This window comes from Palaemon carinicauda, chromosome 15 (genome assembly GCF_036898095.1).
Source record: "Palaemon carinicauda isolate YSFRI2023 chromosome 15, ASM3689809v2, whole genome shotgun sequence".
In the NCBI taxonomy this organism is placed as follows: domain Eukaryota; kingdom Metazoa; phylum Arthropoda; class Malacostraca; order Decapoda; family Palaemonidae; genus Palaemon; species Palaemon carinicauda.
Genome location: NC_090739.1, coordinates 35,561,863 through 35,579,362, shown reverse-complemented (window position 1 = coordinate 35,579,362; position 17,500 = coordinate 35,561,863). Strand labels below are relative to the sequence as shown.

At 43.8% G+C, this 17,500-nt stretch overlaps 1 protein-coding gene and 1 long non-coding RNA gene across 2 annotated transcripts in view; one reads left to right on the top strand and one right to left on the bottom strand.

The window, feature by feature from the left end:
- Nucleotides 1-17,500, top strand: part of LOC137654554 (uncharacterized) — a 339,292-nt gene that overhangs the window by 120,414 nt on the left and 201,378 nt on the right. The gene's annotated exons all lie outside the window — the stretch shown is intronic.
- Nucleotides 1-17,500, bottom strand: part of LOC137654553 (protein 60A-like) — an 80,117-nt gene that overhangs the window by 44,784 nt on the left and 17,833 nt on the right. Inside the window, exons 3-4 of the mRNA XM_068388283.1 lie at nucleotides 14,523-14,662; nucleotides 12,369-12,536 (exon numbers count right to left, since the gene is read on the bottom strand). Of these exons, the coding sequence (XP_068244384.1) occupies nucleotides 12,369-12,536; nucleotides 14,523-14,662 (308 nt within the window). The remainder of the gene's footprint in view (nucleotides 1-12,368; nucleotides 12,537-14,522; nucleotides 14,663-17,500) is intronic.

Here is a 17,500-nt window from a genome sequence, read left to right as displayed (position 1 = left end):
TTACCCCAAACCAAATCACCACCAGTGTTGAAAGTGAACGGTCAGTATGTGACTGAAGCAAATAAAGTTAGCAATGCCCTGGCTGACCATTTTTCAAATGTATCATGCAAGTGTGTAGCATCTCCTGGTCACCAGTACAGAAGCATTAAAGAAAATTAAAATTTTAAATTTTGCAACAAGTAGGGAAGTCATATAATTCTCCTTTTACTGAAAGAGAATATGATTCCGCACTTGCTACTTGTAATGATACAGCCCCTGGACCCAATGGAATTCCATATGCAATGATTAAGCTTGTACATTTTAATACAAAGTTATTAATTTTAAGCATTATTAATAGAATATGGCATGATCATAGTTACCCAAGTGTTTGGGAACTATCCATTATTTTAGCTTTTTTAAAATCCGGTAAGGAAAAGTTTTTTAGCAGCAAACTTGCGACCTATGGCATTGACATCTTGTTTATGTAAAATCATGGAGATGGTCAATGCAAGGTTGATGTGGTATCTTGAAAGAAGGGTATTTTATCACCCATTCAATGTGTATTCAGAAAAATGCACTCGACTACCGATGTGTTGATACGACTTGAGTCCTCTATTTGTGAAGCCTTTGCTTCCTAACAGCACCATGTGACAGTCTTTTTTGACCTTGAAAAGGCATATGATACCACATGGAGATATGGTATACTTAAAACAATTCATGAATTAGGATTGAAAGGAGAGATACCATTATTTATTCAGTCATATCTCTCACATAGAGTTTTTCAAGTGAGAGTGGGGGAAACTCTATCAGAGAGTAAGTGTCAGGAAGGAGGAGTTCCTCAGGGTAGTGTGCTGAGTGTAACCTTGTTTGCACTAGCAATTAATGGGATATCCTCAGTCATTCCCCAGGATGTTCTCTCAACATTATTTGTGGATGATCTCGCTATATTATTTGCTGGAGCTAGAATTCCTACTATGCGAGCGGCATTTTTAGATTTATTTCAGAAGCAGGTCTTCTGAAAACTATTTAACTTTTATAATGACATCTTAACTTTTATGGTTTTAATGGAATTCTCTTTTATTTTTCATATATAGTAAATGCTATCATCATCAATGACCTTGGATATCAGAATGCCTGAAAACTTTCAATCAATCAATCTCCGAATTTGTCATTTTGTATGTATGAATTATTCTTGGAACAATTTAGTCCACCGCCAAAAATAACCATTCAACCCATACCGAAATGAATGTTTGCTGTGGCTTCTCTATGGCAGATATCAATATGAAAATTAGTATGGACAAAGTAAATATCCATCCCATAAATCCCTGAAAATTTCAATTAGATATGTAAAGTATTATAAGAGTAATTTATACTTACATACATATACCAAAGGCACTACCCCCAATTTTGGGGGGTAGCCGACAACAACAAGAAACAAAACAAAAAGGGGACCTCTACTCTCTACATTCCTCCAGCCTAACCAGGGACTCAGCCAAGTTCAGCTGGTACTGCTAGGGTGCCACAGCCCAACCTCCCACATTTCCACCACAGATGAAGCTTCATACTGCTGAGTCCCCTACTGCTGCTACCTCCGCGGTCATCTAAGGCACCGGAGGAAGCAGCAGGGCCTACCGGAACTGCGTCACAATCGCTCGCCATTCATTCCTATTTCTAGCACGCTCTCTTGCCTCTCTCACATCTATCCTCCTATCACCCAGAGCTTTCTTCACACCATCCATCCACCCAAACCTTGGCCTTCCTCTTGTACTTCTCCCATCAACTCTTGCATTCATCACCTTCTTTAGCAGACAGCCATTTTCCATTCTCTCAACATGGCCAAACCACCTCAACACATTCATATCCACTCTAGCCGCTAACTCATTTCTTACACCCGTTCTCACCCTCACCACTTCGTTCCTAACCCTATCTACTCGAGATACACCAGCCATACTCCTCAGACACTTCATCTCAAACACATTCAATTTCTGTCTCTCCATCACTTTCATTCCCCACAACTCCGATCCATACATCACAGTTGGTACAATCACTTTCTCATATAGAACTCTCTTTACATTCATGCCCAATCCTCTATTTTTTACTACTCCCTTAACTGCCCCCAACACTTTGCAACCTTCATTCACTCTCTGACGTACATCTGCTTCCACTCCACCATTTGCTGCCCCAAGTACTTAAACTGATCCACCTCCTCAAGTAACTCTCCATTCAACATGACATTCAACCTTGCACCACCTTCCCTTCTCGTACATCTCATAACCTTACTCTTACCCACATTAACTCTCAACTTCCTTCTCTCACACACCCTTCCAAATTCTGTCACTAGTCGGTCAAGCTTCTCTTCTGTGTCTGCTACCAGTACAGTATCATCCGCAAACAACAACTGATTTACCTCCCATTCATGATCATTCTCGCCTACCAGTTTTAATCCTCGTCCAAGCACTCTAGCATTCACCTCTCTCACCACTCCATCAACATACAAGTTAAACAACCACGGCGACATCACACATCCCTGTCTCAGCCCCACTCTCACCGGAAACCAATCGCTCACCTCATTTCCTATTCTAACACATGCTTTACTACCTGTGTAGAAACTTTTCATTGCTTGCAACAACCTTCCACCAACTCCATATAACCTCATCACATTCCACATTGCTTCCCTATCAACTCTATCATATGCTTTCTCCAGATCCATAAACGCAACATACACCTCCTTACCTTTTGCTAAATATTTCTCGCATATCTGCCTAACTGTAAAAATCTGATTCATACAACCCCTACCTCTTCTAAAACCACCCTGTACTTCCAAGATTGCATTCTCTGTTTTATCCTTAATCCTATTAATCAGTATTCTACCATACACTTTTCCAACTACACTCAACAAACTAATACCTCTTGAATTACAACACTCATGCACATCTCCCTTACCCTTATATAGTGGTACAATACATGCACAGACCCAATCTACTGGTACCATTGACAACAAAAAACACACATTAAACAATCTCACCAACCATTCAAGTACAGTCACACCCCCTTCCTTCAACATCTCAGCTTTCACACCATCCACACCCGATGCTTTTCCTACTCTCGTTTCATCTAGTGCTCTCCTCACTTCCTCTATTGTAATCTCTCTCTCATTCTCATCTCCCATCACTGGCACCTCAACACCTGGAACTGCAATTATATCTGCAGTAATTTATGTCGCCGCCGAAAATCCAGTGGATGTCAAAAAATGGCTACTGTGACTTTTCTATGGCAAGTATCAATACAAAAATTGGTATCAATGTAGTTCACAGAACACCCATCAAACCCTGCAGTTCCTCACTTAAAATTGTCTCTTACGAACAAAAGGGACAGCCAGGGCATGCCTCTAGCAGGTATGAAAATAGAAAATGGCAGAAACAAAGCTTGTATATATAAATAATCTCTTAAAATTTCATTTGAATATATTTATAGTTATAGGAGTTATTGACCCTGCCGCCAAAAATATCAGCTGCTCCCCCTCACCCGGGGATAATAATAAAAGGAAATGACAGGGCTATTGGTTGGGTGAGTTTTGTTTGCAAAAAAATATCACAAATTTTAAGTAATTTGTATTTTTCCTAACAATATTTACCGAGAAACACTTTCTAGGAGATTACTGGTAACTCCTCTCCGACGACCAGAGTTTTACGTAGTTTCCCCCTACTTCCATGATTTATACTGTCCTGAATAACGGGAGATAACATGACCTGGGGGCATTGCCCGATGAAGGTAGCGCGTCTTTGAGAAGCCATCGCCAGTAAGTTTTATGTAAGGAACAATACCACGAGGTCAGTGGGGCACTGCGGGGACGGTTGGGGGGGCCCTAACTCGAAAGTGTTTCTCGGTAAGTATTGTTAGGAAAAATACAAATTGCTTAAAATTTGTGATTTGTTCCGACACAGAGACTTACCTTGAAACACTTTCTAGGAGACTTACACCTTAGGAGTAGGGAGTGCCCTTAACCCCTGACCCCGATGGACAGTAGGGAAAACTACGTAAGAGACTCATTAAGTGTGATATAACACTTACCCTTCTGCAATATCTTCGTTGTGCTTGATATGGCGAATTTCCGTCTTGTGTAATGAGTGATATTTCTTGATGACGACTGACGGTACGAGAAAGTTAGAAAAGGGGGGAAAATAGAACTCGGCTCCTTGTGTCTAGATACTTTATGTTTCGCGATTGAGCCTGGGGCTTGAGCCGTCAAACCGAATGAAGGGCTGAGATGACCGGCCCGATAGAAAACCCGTCTAGGGACTTTCTCGTACAGTCCTTGAGATAATGTGCAGTGAAGGTCGACTGGTTGGACCAAGTTCCCGCTCGAAGAACCTGCGCTACTGACATGTTCTTTTCGAACGTTAGAGAGGTGCTAATGCCCCGAACATCGTGAGCCCTGGGTTTCCCCGGCGTAGGAAGACCTTGTTTTAAGTAGGGTTGCGTGATCACTTTCCTGAGCCAGAACGAAACCGTATTTTTGGATATGTTTTTCTTTGTTTTCCCCATGAGACTAAGAGATTCTTGATAGACGGGCGGAGGTTTGCCGTTCTCTTATGGTATTTCCTAATAATCCTGACCGGGCACTATTTTAGGTCCTCCGGGTTTCCTTTATTCGGGATTGCCGGAATAGAAAAGCTCTCAAACCTCGGATCCCACACCGAGGGGTTCTGAGTCTTGGCGACGAAGGATGTGACAAACTTAAAGGTTACTTCCTTCCATCCCCTAGTGTGTTCCACCTCGAATGACAGTCCGTGTAGCTCGCCCACCCTCTTAGCTGAGGCTAATGCTAGCAAGAAGACCGCCTTGAGCATGAGATTCTTGTCATCAATGTCCTTTAAGGGCTCGAATGGTGGTTTCCGTAACATATCTAGGACTCGCGCTAAGTCCCAACTCGGGATTCTTGGGGCGGAAGGGGGGCATGATTGTTCGAACGCTCAGATAAGCATGGAGATATGCCTGGAGGAGCCGAGATCTATGCCCTTGAGAAGAAAGACTTGACCCAGGGCCGCCCGAACTCCCTTGATCGCTGGGACTGACATGGCCAACTTGTCCCTGAGATGAACCATGAAGTCGGCTATCATGGGCACTGACGCTTCCAAAGGCTCTATCTTCTTGTCCCTGCACCACTTCACGAATACCGCCCACTTAGACTGGCAGACGGCTGTGGATGATTTCCTCAGGTACAGCGACATCCTCCTGGCTGTCTTGCCGGAGTACCCTTGCTTCTTCAGGAGCCGCTGGATAATCTCCAGGCGTGAAGACGAAGGGCTTGCGGGTTTCTGTGAAACCGCTGAAAGTGTGGCTGTTTTATTAGGTCTGACCTGTCGGGTAGAGGCCAAGGAGGTAGGACGGTGAGGTTCCTTAGGTCCGCGAGCCATTCTCTCTCCGGCCACCAAGGCGCTACCAAAGTCATCCTTAGGTTGGTTGCTGCCCTTACTCTGTTGAGGACCTGCCTTATCAGGGAGAAGGGGGGGAAGGCGTACACGTCCAGACCGTCCCACTTGTGCTGAAAGGCGTCTTCCATTGCCGCCTTCGGATCTGGGACGGGAGAACAAAATACGGGGAGTTGAGCGTTCAACCTTGTTGCAAACAGATCCATTACCGGGGATCCCCACATCTGTATAATGTAGCTTGCCACTTGTGGGTGTAGGGACCATTCTGTCGCTACCACTTGCCCCACTCTGCTGAGGCCGTCTGCTAGGACGTTGTTCTTCCCCGGAATGAACTTTGCCGTCAGGATGACGTCCTTCTGTTCCGCCCAGTTCAGGATTTGAAGGGCTAGTTCGCACAACTCCTTTGATCTCAGTCCCCCCTCCTTCTTCACGTAAGCCACCACCGTTGCATTGTCTGACATTAGGGCCACCGAATGCCCTCTCATGTCCTCCTCGAAGTGGTTGCAGGCTTCTTGGACCGCTCTCATTTCCATGATATTTATGTGTAGGGATTTCTCCCCCTCTGACCATGCCCCCTTCGCTGTCTTTTCCCGGAGATGGGCTCCCCACCCGTCCTTCGATGCGTCCGTGAAGAGAAGGACCTCCGGAGGTTGGGAGGACAGTGGCATCCCCCTTAGGGTGTTCGACCGATCCTGCCACCATTCCAAGGCCTTCCTGGACTCCTGAAGGAGAGGCACCACAATGTCCGGGGAACTTTTCTGGTTCCAGTGTTCTTTTAAGTTCCATTGAACCACCCTTAGGTTCTGTCTCCCGTGAGGTCCCAGCTTCTCTAGGGACACCAGGTGCCCTACCAACCTTTGCCAATCCTTCACTCTTCTGGGTCGACCCAGAAGGAAGGGCTGGAGCACTCGATCCAGGTTGTCCAGCCTTTCCGTGGCTGGGAATGCCTTGACCTGTAATGAATCCAGGACCATTCCCAGGTACGTCCTCCTGTTGGATGGGGTTAGCTGTGATTTCTCCAAGTTGACCACGATGCCCAGGGTCTTGCACAATTGAAGAAGATCTTCGCTCTGTTGTTTCAAGTCTTCCTTTGAGGATGGAAGGAGTAACCTGTCGTCCAGGTATCTGATGAGTCGAATGCCCCGTTCGTGGGCCCATATGGAGACCGTCGTAAAGACCCTCGTGAATACCTGGGGGGCTGTTGAAAGACCGAAGCACAGGGCCTTGAATTGTAACACCTGGGCACCCCACTTGACCCGGAGAAACTTCCTGCTCGACGGATGAATGGGCACTTGGAAGTAGGCGTCCTTGAGGTCTATAGAAATCATAAAGTCGCCCTCTCTCAAGGATGCCATGACCGTTCTTGGAGTGTCCATTTTGAAGGTTACTTTCCTGAGAAAGCTGTTGAGGGCTGACAGGTCTATTACAGGTCTCCACCCTCCTGTCGCTTTTTCCACTAGGAACAGGTGGCTGTAGAACCCCGGACCCGGGAATGTCACTGTTTCTAAGGCTCCCATCTGCAGCAACGTCGTGACTTCTTCGTCCAACGCTGCCCTCTTCGCCAGGTCCTTGGGCACCAACCAGTCCGCCTGTGTTGCTGGAACCAGGGGGGTGGGGTTGTCTTCCATGAAGGGGATCCTGTAGCCCTCTTTTAGTACTGTTACTGTCCACGGATCTGCTCCGTGGAGCTTCCATGCTTGCCAAGTGAGTCTGAGGTATCCCCCTACCTGAGGCTTGGGCAGGGGAGGGGGGCCTCCCATCTTATCTCCTACGGGAGGAACGGCCTGCTCGCCCCCTCCTGGAGGAGTAGAAAGAAGACCTATACGTTGAGGGGTTAGAAGATGAACCTCTTCGGGGGGGGCGTCTGTGGCTTCAGGGCAGGTAGCTCCCTCTTGTTGGCCAACTTCTCCACGACCTCTTCCGCCTTCTTCGTAGGAATAAGCTGCTCCCCCCAGATGGAGCAGGTCTTCAAGGGTTTTGCTTCCCTGTCGGGAATCTTAATGGGAAGGTTCTTGACTAGGGCGTCTCTTCTCCGGAGAATCCAGTTTGCGGAGAGAGCTAAAGACTGAAAGGTCAGGAATTTAAGGGCGCGGCTACCTGACCCCAGCAACTCATTCAGAGCCTCCCGTTTTGCAGGCTCCATGGAGTCTGTAGGAATCTGGGTGCCTACTAGCGTGGTGGCCCACCAATCCAGCCAGGAGGCCACATTAACTAAGTCCTTAGACATCTCCTCCATCATTGCCGACTCGGAAGGGGAGAAGAAGGTAGATGCTGCCGATGCCCTCCCGTCGGAGATGCCCTGGCACAGGATGTCTAGGGTTTCCTCGGTCTTGCAAGCACCGGTCGGCCTATTTTCCAAAGAGTAGTATTTCGTTTGCGACTTCAAACCCTGTAGGAGCTTTGCTGAGCTGTGACCCCTGCAGGAGTCGCTATTGCGGGATATGACCTTATCGATGTGAGTCCTTCCAATCCCCACGTTACTGGCCTCGGGAAGGGAGAGAGAGGACTTTTTCTGGGCGGGGACAGCTATGAACTTGTTCAGGCCGGAAGTCCAGGGTTCTTCCTCTTGAGTGGCGGGTTCTACAAGGTTGTTATAACCCCTAATTAAGGCAAGGACTCTCCTGTACGCGGAGTCCTCCGTCACCGATGACTCGCCCTCCCCTCCTTCCGACCGATGGGGCGAATCGTGATCTCGGTCTCCGCCGTGATGGCGGGGTCCACGGTTCCCTTTACCTTCGACGTCCGCCGTCTCTCTCCTCTTCGAGGCCTTTTTCGGTGAAACGGAGTCCTCCGTGAGATAGTTCGACGGAGGTGTCCTTCCCCTTCTGGGTTCTCTATGGGGGGGACCTGTCGAGGCTGCCCGGCCTAGACGACAGCCCCCTCCGCTGGGTGGAATAAGCGTCTCCAGGACGGGTCTTAGGCCTGCAAGATGTAGCCCTCCGCTCATCTGGTGATTCCCTGGCGCGGCACGTGGAGGCCCTTCTAGGGGGACTGTCTCCTGCCCGCTCAGGTGTCGAACTAATAGACCTGGAAAAGTCTTTAAAGTTGTTCCCTGGGACGAACACCCACGTCCCTTTCGGAGAGACTGGTCTCCTGCTTTTGGGTGTAGGGGAATGGGGACTCATCCTGTCCCGAGATCCTGTGGGAGACCGCGTAGGGGAGTTCCTCCGCACAGACCGATCTCTTTTCCACGTCCCTACCGGGGAGGTTGGTCTCCTGCTTTTGGGAGGAGGGGAACTGGGACTCACCCTGTCCCGAGATCTTGTGGGAGACCGCAAAGGGGAGTTCCTCCGCACCGACCGATCTCGTTTCCTCCTCTGTCGTCTCCTCCGTTTACTACTTGACGAATCTGAAGAGTCACGTCCTGACGAGTAAGACTTACCCCTGTATCGGGACCTAGCACGTGACTGCGTTTTCTTGGGGCTACGCCGTACCCCTGACGTAGAAGGAATGGGGAGACTCTCCTGTAACGAAGTCTTCGGCGGCAACCATCCCGACGGGCCCGCCAAACCGGGAAGGCCTCGCCCAGGCCTTCCTCCATGTCCAGTGGGGACCTCATCGGAGTCCTCGGTACGTCCCAAGCCAATGGATCTTCTTGCGGGGACTCCTCTCTGCCGACGCCGCCCTCCGTCGCTGATGCCCCTGGAACTTCCACCCAGGAACCTGACGAAGAAAAAGGGACACTATTAGACCACATAGGGTCCCCCGACGAGACATGGCCCCTATGAGAGAGAGCCACGTCCCCCGGACCCCCACTACACTCACTTACGGGCGCCTGAACTGCCTTGGCCGACGAAGGACCGCCCACAAATTCCCTCTCTTGGGAAAGCGGAGCCAACTGCCTGTTCTCCCTGGACTTACCTCGCCCCTTACTTTGGGTAGGGGAAGACGGTTGTACCCTACCTGACCCTTCTCCTGCTGAAGTCGCAGGGGAAGAAATGCTAGTCTTCCTAGGGGACTTCTTCGATGCCTTCTTCTTTTTGGTACGGAATTTAATCCACTGGACCTCGGGCCAATCGGCACATTCGGAACACTTGTCCGACGGCGAACAAGCTTTACCCCTACATGAGGTACACAACGTATGCGGGTCAATATCGGGTTTGGACAGAAAAGCCCCGCACGATCTACCGGCTCTAGGCCCAGGACAACGGCGAACGTGCTCCATAACGCAACACAAAGGGCCGTAGACACAAGCAAGCCAAAAAGGGAAAGCACTAAAACACTAGGAAAGCACTAAAACACTAGGAAAGCACAAGGGAGCGAAATCAAAAACACGTAGGTAAGGCACTAAACACACACTAAGAGATCCCGATCACGTGGGAAGCACGTGGAACCAAACACAAAGGGAATCGCACGGAGTATGAGGAGCGTCGTGAAGCACGTGTGCTCACGAACCGACCAGAAAACTTACTGGCGATGGCTTCTCAAAGACGCGCTACCTTCATCGGGCAATGCCCCTAGGTCATGTTATCTCCCGTTATTCAGGACAGTATAGAACATGGAAGTAGGGGGAAACTACGTAAAACTCTGGTCGTCGGAGAGGAGTTACCAGTAATCTCTTAGAAAGTATTTCAAGGTAAGTCTCTGTGTCGGAACAATTGGCATTTCACAAAATATCACTTATTAAGTTTGCGACAATGAAAAATATAGAAAATTATAGAAATGAAAAAAATATTCTTTAGATTTATTGTTTATACTTTGCTGTTCTTAAGCTATCGGGGATACCTTGAACTGAATACTTGTGATAACCAAGGAAATACAGTTCTGTCTCCTGTACTGTAATGCATTTGGTTTCAAGATTTCTATATATGAATTCCATGTATGTGTTCGATGTTCCGAGACTTCATGGCATTATCAGTCACTTTCAAATTAAATTTGTTCCTATTCATAACACAAATCTGAGACCTTTAATAGGAGTAACAATATTGTGAGATCTTTAATAGGAGTAGGATTTTAGCAAAGCTTGGACGACTGTCAAGCTTTAAATGAAGTGAACATAGGTGGCTGTCTGGTTGTTGGTAAGCCTAGCCCACCTGACTGGTAGTGCTACCTCCACTTTAACTTGCCATTTTAGACAGAGGTATTTCTCAATCTCTGGGTTTTGTTAGTGGACTGCATTTTCTTTTCAGATTGCTTGTTGTGTGCTTGATTGCTTTGCTGTTGATGATGTTGGCTCCATTGGCTGAAATGCGGCTGTGTTCTGGTAAATCCGGTTGGAGATGTGGCCTTTACATGAGTAAACCGGGTTATAGACCCTCATCATCTTTGTAACTTCTGCTGGGAACATGACTGTTAGCAGGTTTCCCCTGTCCTGGGTGTAGAGAGTAGCCTACTGTGTAGTGGGCTGAGTTTGCAAAGAAGAGAAAGAAGTCAGAGAGATTCTTCAGTGTCAGTCTTAGCAACACCGTAAACTGATGCCCAAGAAATGTTGAGCTTCTTCATCCTTCCTTCAGGTTCTAAGTTTACTATACATTCTTCTCCATCCAAGGCTCAGTCCGTCGGAGGAAGTAAGAAGAAAAAGGGAACCTATGGTCTTCCCTCAGGGAGTTTTTTCTTTTTTTAGCAAAGCAGGAGTATTGCCTTCCACTAGCGAAGATAATACCTTTCAACCTCATGCCAAAAGCTCTCCTGCCACTGTAATTGCTGAGAACTCCCACCTTGGGTCTATTCGAATGGGATTCACATGGCGCGTTATCTTGATGCTTGGTTGGTTGATTCTAATGTCCTCGAGGAGATCGTTGCTCCAGGATCTAGACAAACTTCTTGGCTTTTGTCATGATTGCGGATCATGATCATTTGTCGAAGGTTGAATCTTTTCCCCGAGAGATGTATGGAGTATCTGTTAATATTGATAGATATGGCAGCAGCTAGAATTTTCTTATCAGATAAACTTGTCAAAAGACTCGTAGAGGTAGCACAACCATTTGTGATTGTACAACAACTTCAAGTTTATCAGTGGCAAGGTCTCATAGACATCTTTTGTTGTTAGAGAAGCTCGTTTCTCACTGCGTCTCCACAAGAGGTCGGTTCAGTTGTGTCTGAAACTACACTAGTCTGGAGCCTCCAATCCAAAACTCATTCAAGTTCCAGTTGAATAAGAAATTGTGAGGGATCTCTGGTGGTGGCTGAATAATGAAAACTTTACCAAAGGATACTCGACTCACCACCTCAGTAGAAACTGCTATTCGCAGACCCATCCAAGGTGTTGTAGGGTGCACACCAGCCAGTTGGGATATAGAGACTTTTGCCCACCTAAGGATGAGTCCTTTATTAAAGGTTGAATGTTTCTTTTGGGTGTATGAAAAAATCACAAATTCTTTAATATATGCATATTTTTTCATAACCATACAAACCTGAGACCTTCAAGTTGCCTACATCAACTTTCACGTAAGTCCTAGGTCATAGTTCAAAGTGAAGATAACATTAGCAATTGAGCAGGCCGGGCTACCTGTTGCCCAACAACTTGCTGTGTTTACCTCGTTTAAAGGTTAATGGGCATTGCAGCTTTGCTGAAGTCATACTCCTATTATAGGTCTCAGGTTTGCATGGTTAGGAAAAATACTAATTCATTAGAATTTTTTTTTTTTATATCGAATAAGACTCGGTAGTGGGTAGTGTTGTCAGTGCACTCACACAATACACTGTAAGCATTGGTGAAATTCTTTACCTTATCCCATCACAGTGCATTGTAGGCATTACTAAAGGGTGTACGATGTCCCTTCAGCCCCTAGATATACTCACCTTTTGGCTTATACCTTAACCACCATTCCTGTAGCCTATCTTCCATCTTGCAGTCTAACCTCTTAAATTTTGCTTCATGATGCAACTTAAGCCATTTTGCCCAATATCATTGATTTCGGAAATCCAACAAATGACAATCTTATTACAGTATTTATTTATGTGCTGTATGCTCATTAAATTACTGTCGGTGACCTAGTAAAAGGATGATATTCTTACCTCTGTAATTTCTTGGTTTACTTCTGGTAACAACTGATCTGGGGGTGCGAATGTGAGACTTTGTAGTTGGGGACCCAGGAAGGGCAAAGAATCCAACCATAAATGGTCTGAATTCCTCTTCGTCATGAGCTCCAGTGATGCCCACCTCATGAAAGTGTCGTTCATGTCCTGCAATGAACAAAATCAAATTAGTGAGATCTATTGATGATTGATTGAATTTGTACAAGTGCTGATGTACTGCACATTTTTGTGTGTAAAAAAATAATGTTTTTGTACAAGGGAAAGGGAAGTGAGTGCAGGTTACAGTACTCTTCTCAGTGGTTATAGCCTCAGATAGATTAATATGGAAAGCAACAGGCTATCATATGAAAAATATTGATGGAATAAACTTGTAGACTTCAACATGAAGAAATAGTGGAGCTTGTGAAAGAACATGAATTCTGATAGTTGTCTTTGGAAGAACGAGGTCCCAGTATAGTTATTCCATAAGGGAGAAAAGGAAGTGGATGGGAAATGAGAAAGTTTAGATTGTCGTATAAAATGTACTCATATGTGAGAGTAGGTGACTGTGGGAAAATTTGTTGAGGCTGTGTTGTTCATATGACTGGGAGAAGAACAGGGCAAGGGTGTAAATAGGATTACAACAATTTCAGTGAGCATAGAAGATATTCTGACAGCTTAGGGTAGGGAATATCCTCTACTTTAGTTTACTCTCATATACATGTTGCTATCTTTATGTCTCTTGGTGTTACTCCCGATATTATTTATTCCATAGCTCTCTAAGTTGTAACTAGCTTCTGTTCTAAGGCTTTAGTAAGACTCAAACTTTCTGATGTTCAAGTTAATACTGGTAGGACCATCTCATTAAATGCTTTTCTTTTTAGAGAAAGTGGCATTTTACTCTTCATAATCTCATTTTGTTTAGATCTTCATCCCAAGCTTATCCTCCTCTTAATTTTGGTCTCATGTCCTGGGGAAACCATTATTGTCTGCCCTAAGTACTTATATTCATTAACAATATTCAGAGGTTCGTCCATAAACCTTATTTGTTGTCTCTGCATTTTTATTGAACATTATCTTAGTTTTAGTCATATTAATTTTCAGTCCTACATTTCTGTTTTCTCTATTCAAATCTTCTATCATCTGCAGTTACTTCCGTGTTTCACTAAACAAAACTATGTCATCTGTAAATCTGAAGTTGTTAAGGTATTCTTCATTAATATTAATTCATACATTTTCCCATATGCTCTTTGGTCATATTCGTTCTCTTGTACAGTTTTCGTTGAGTGGTAAAGTACTTGTGGTACAAATTACTCTAAGACTATTAGTCTAGGTTTCTCTATTTTTTCTTGTCTTTATAGCTATAATTTTTAAGGAAAAGACAGAATTAATTACTTTGCTGCTCCATTTATGCAACTTTTTCCAACAGTAGGCTACTTTCAGCCTGTAACTTGAGTCTATTCACGAAGTCTCAATTCCAGTGGGAGTACTAAAGACTTGCATTTGTAAAAAATCGTGGATTTTCATGCACATGAATGAATTCAGTGTGTTTTAAATCGTAGCTATCATCAAATAAACTCAAGAAATAGAAAGCCCTGGATACGATGTAATAACTGCCGAGATGATATTGGTCGAAAATGGAGACTCCCATAATACTTACCAAATTATTTTGTAGAATGTGGTGTGAAGAGGCAGAACATAATAAATGGGAATTAGGAGTGTTGGTGAAAATGGCAAAAAAAATTGAGATCTGATTGATTGCAATTATTACAGAGGCTTCACACATAATGTTAGCTGTCATGAAAAATATATAGTATGCTTATTTTAAAGATAATATAGAGAAAGATTGATGAAAAGATGAGAGATGAACAAGCAGGATTTAGAAAAAGTAGAAGTTGTGCTGACCAAATGGCCGTTTTAAGACATATTGTACAGGAATGTGTAGATTATAGAAATTCACTTTTGATGACATTAGTGGACTATGAAAAAACCTTTGATAGTTTGCACCAACACTTGCAGTGATAGTCTGCAAGATCATTTGGTATAATTGCACGTAGCATTCATGCCACATAGGATTTGTTAGTTTACGATGTGAGGAGGCCATCAAAATTTGATGTTGTTTGATGATAACTACCAGAGCAAACCATTATTTACTTAGTTCAGGAAGGGTAACAGAAAGTCGTAGACCATGGTTGGTCTCGGGGAAGATGAGCCATGAGAGGACTGGTGTTGTCACGTTGATGTTTACCCATCCATGCTCGGGCAGTGTCACCTCTGCCACTTCTTGTTCTGTTCTGCAAGAGAAATTGGAAGTCAGTTAAGGCCAAGTTGTGTTCAGGAGAGCCATGTACTAAGACTAGGTTAATTAAGAATTACTAGTAATGACAACGACAACAGATGGATTACCAAGTTAATATTACAGTAAATAAGTTTCGAAATTAAAACACAATACGAGAGAAACACAACACGAGAGAGAGAGAGAGAGAGAGAGAGAGAGAGAGAGAGAGAGAGAGAGAGTGTGTGTGTGTGTGTGTGTGTGTGTGTGTTGTGTTACAACGAGTAACAAGGATTTTCGATGTCTTAAAGAATTTTTAGTTCATCCGCAAAGACCCCATTTTCTCTTTAGTAGAGCAATTTAGTTATAAATATTTATAGAGTTCTTACGATCTTGTAACTTATTCTTGAACTTGTTTACCATGTTACTGTTTAATACATTTACTGGAAGTCTGTTAAATTGTTTTTATTTTGTAAGTTAAGAAATTAATCCGTCACCTCCGGACTGATTAGTGCTAAGTGCTATTTCATTGCCCAGCAGTGAGTAATGTGATTGTAGGTTACTATAACGTATGTGCATGACTTTACATTTCCCACAGTTGAAAGGCATTTGTCATTTTCTGGACCATTCTCCTAGCATCATTAGGTCCTCTCTTAGGCTTCTACGTCTTTAGCAGCATTAATGCCTAGTTTGGTATTGTCGGCAAATTGGGCTATTCTACTAGGTAATCCTAAATCTATGTCTTTAATGTAGATCAGAAATAGCAATGGGCCAAGGGCGGATCCTCGAGTTACTCCGCTTGTAACAGGTGCCCACTATGAAGCTTCTCCTTTGTTCTGTTTGTTAGCCAATCTTTGATCCATTCCGCTGGCTCGTCAATGATGCCTAGTGCTCTAATTTTGGCCATTAATTTTTTTTGAGGAACTTTGTCAAAAGCCTTTTGAAAGTCTAGGCATATGATGTCTGTTGCCTTGCTTTTGTCATAAATGCTAAACATGTGGAAAAATTCCAAAAGAGTTATCACACATGATCTCTTTTGTCTCAAACCATGTTGGTTGTCAATCAGAAGATTGTTTTTCTCTATATGTTGTACTATTGAATTCTATAATTGATTGAAAAATTTTGCAAGGCACTGAAGTTACACACAGGTTTGTAGTTGCCAGGTTCTTCTTTTGGTCCTTTCTTGTAGATTTTAGGAATATTTCATAGTTAAAATCCTTGTGGTGCCTTCCTTTTGTTGGCTGTTTCGGAACATTTTGTAAAAGTGTGGGGTTATCTCTTCTAGTTCTATAATCTGTCGTGGATGAATATCATCTGGACCTGGTGCCTTAGTCTTACCGAGTCTTTGTATTTTCTTTTTGACATCATCCATTGTAAGGGTGATTCTATTTAAAGGTTGTGACCCTTCATATTTGATAGCTGGTTCGGGGAGATTTGTTGATTCTTCTCTAGTGAATACAGTTAAACAGTTGTGAAATATGCATTCATCAGTTCGGTTTTTTCCAAATAATTTTTTATAAGATTACCCTCCGAGTCTCTTAATGGGATAATGTTGTTTTTGATTGGTGTTCTACTGTTTACATATGCAAAAAATTCTTTTGGGTTTCATTTACTAGCTGAAGCCACTCTTTCTCTTCATTGATCTTGGCCTTTCTAACTAGTTTATCTACTTGTCGGCCTAACTTTTTGTGCTCGGAAATTTCATGAATTGATTTATGTTTCCTGTCTTTACTTTTTATTGCATCGGCTCTTTCTTTGTTGAACCACTTAGGTTCTGGAGTTCCATTTAGTAAAATGTTTGCATATGGTATACATTTATCCCTTTTTCTCTGTAATTTCTTACAAAGGCGTACCGTTGTGTATCTATGTTCCCTGTTTTTCTGTATTCTAAATTCTTGGTGTATTCCTTCAGTTTTATCCAGTTACTACATCTGTAGCCTATTTTTTTTTTTAAATTTTCCTTTCTTTTAGATGAGAAATATTTACTTGAAACTTAAACTATTTTGTGGTCACTTTGGCCAGTATTTTCCTTCTGAAACACTGGGTCCTAAATTTTGTTCTGTTGTTAGCACAATATCTAGTATGTTGTTTCCCCTAGTTGTTTTATCGTCCCACTAATGGAGGAATTCATTGTTGACAAATTTTAGTATCCTTTGTCGCTCTGTGTTTGATGTAGATTTCATAGTGTTCCAGTTTACTGCTGCATTGAAGTCTCCCATTTGGTTAGCTAGCTTATTGTTAACTTCTTGTCCAAGTTGATCATACAGCTCTTCGTCCTGTTGTGTTTGATATGGTGGTCTGTATATTACTAGTATGGACATGTGTTTTCCTATGATGTTAATATTTGCACCTGACACGTCACATCCGGTTTCTAGTATGATTTCTATGGGGTTTAAGTGGTTTTTAACAGAGAGCTTTACCCCTCACCATTTTTGATAAGACAATCCTTCCGGAAAAGCTTGAAATCAGGGATTGCATATTCTCCAATAAAATCCTTTTTTTTCTTTTTTTTTTCCTCGAATCCAGGTCTCGGTAATGCCTATGGCATGTAGTTCCTCACTAGATAACATTGCCCTGAAGTTTCTGACTGACTGAGCATTGAATTGTGCCACTGAAGAAATTTTCTATCTTTTCTCTCTTCCTCTATTGCTTTGCTAGTTCCTCTGATTTACTAGTGTTTTAGTTTTACCTTTATCTGCATTATCTAAGTTTTCTGCCAATTTTCCTCTATTTGTTGGAGGATTTTCTAATTGCTCAGTTTTTTCTTGGTCTACTGTGTACAAGTAATTGTACAGACTGAGATTAAGTTGGTTTCCGTATACTCTCTTGCCTTCTTCACTGAAGTGTATTCAATCTC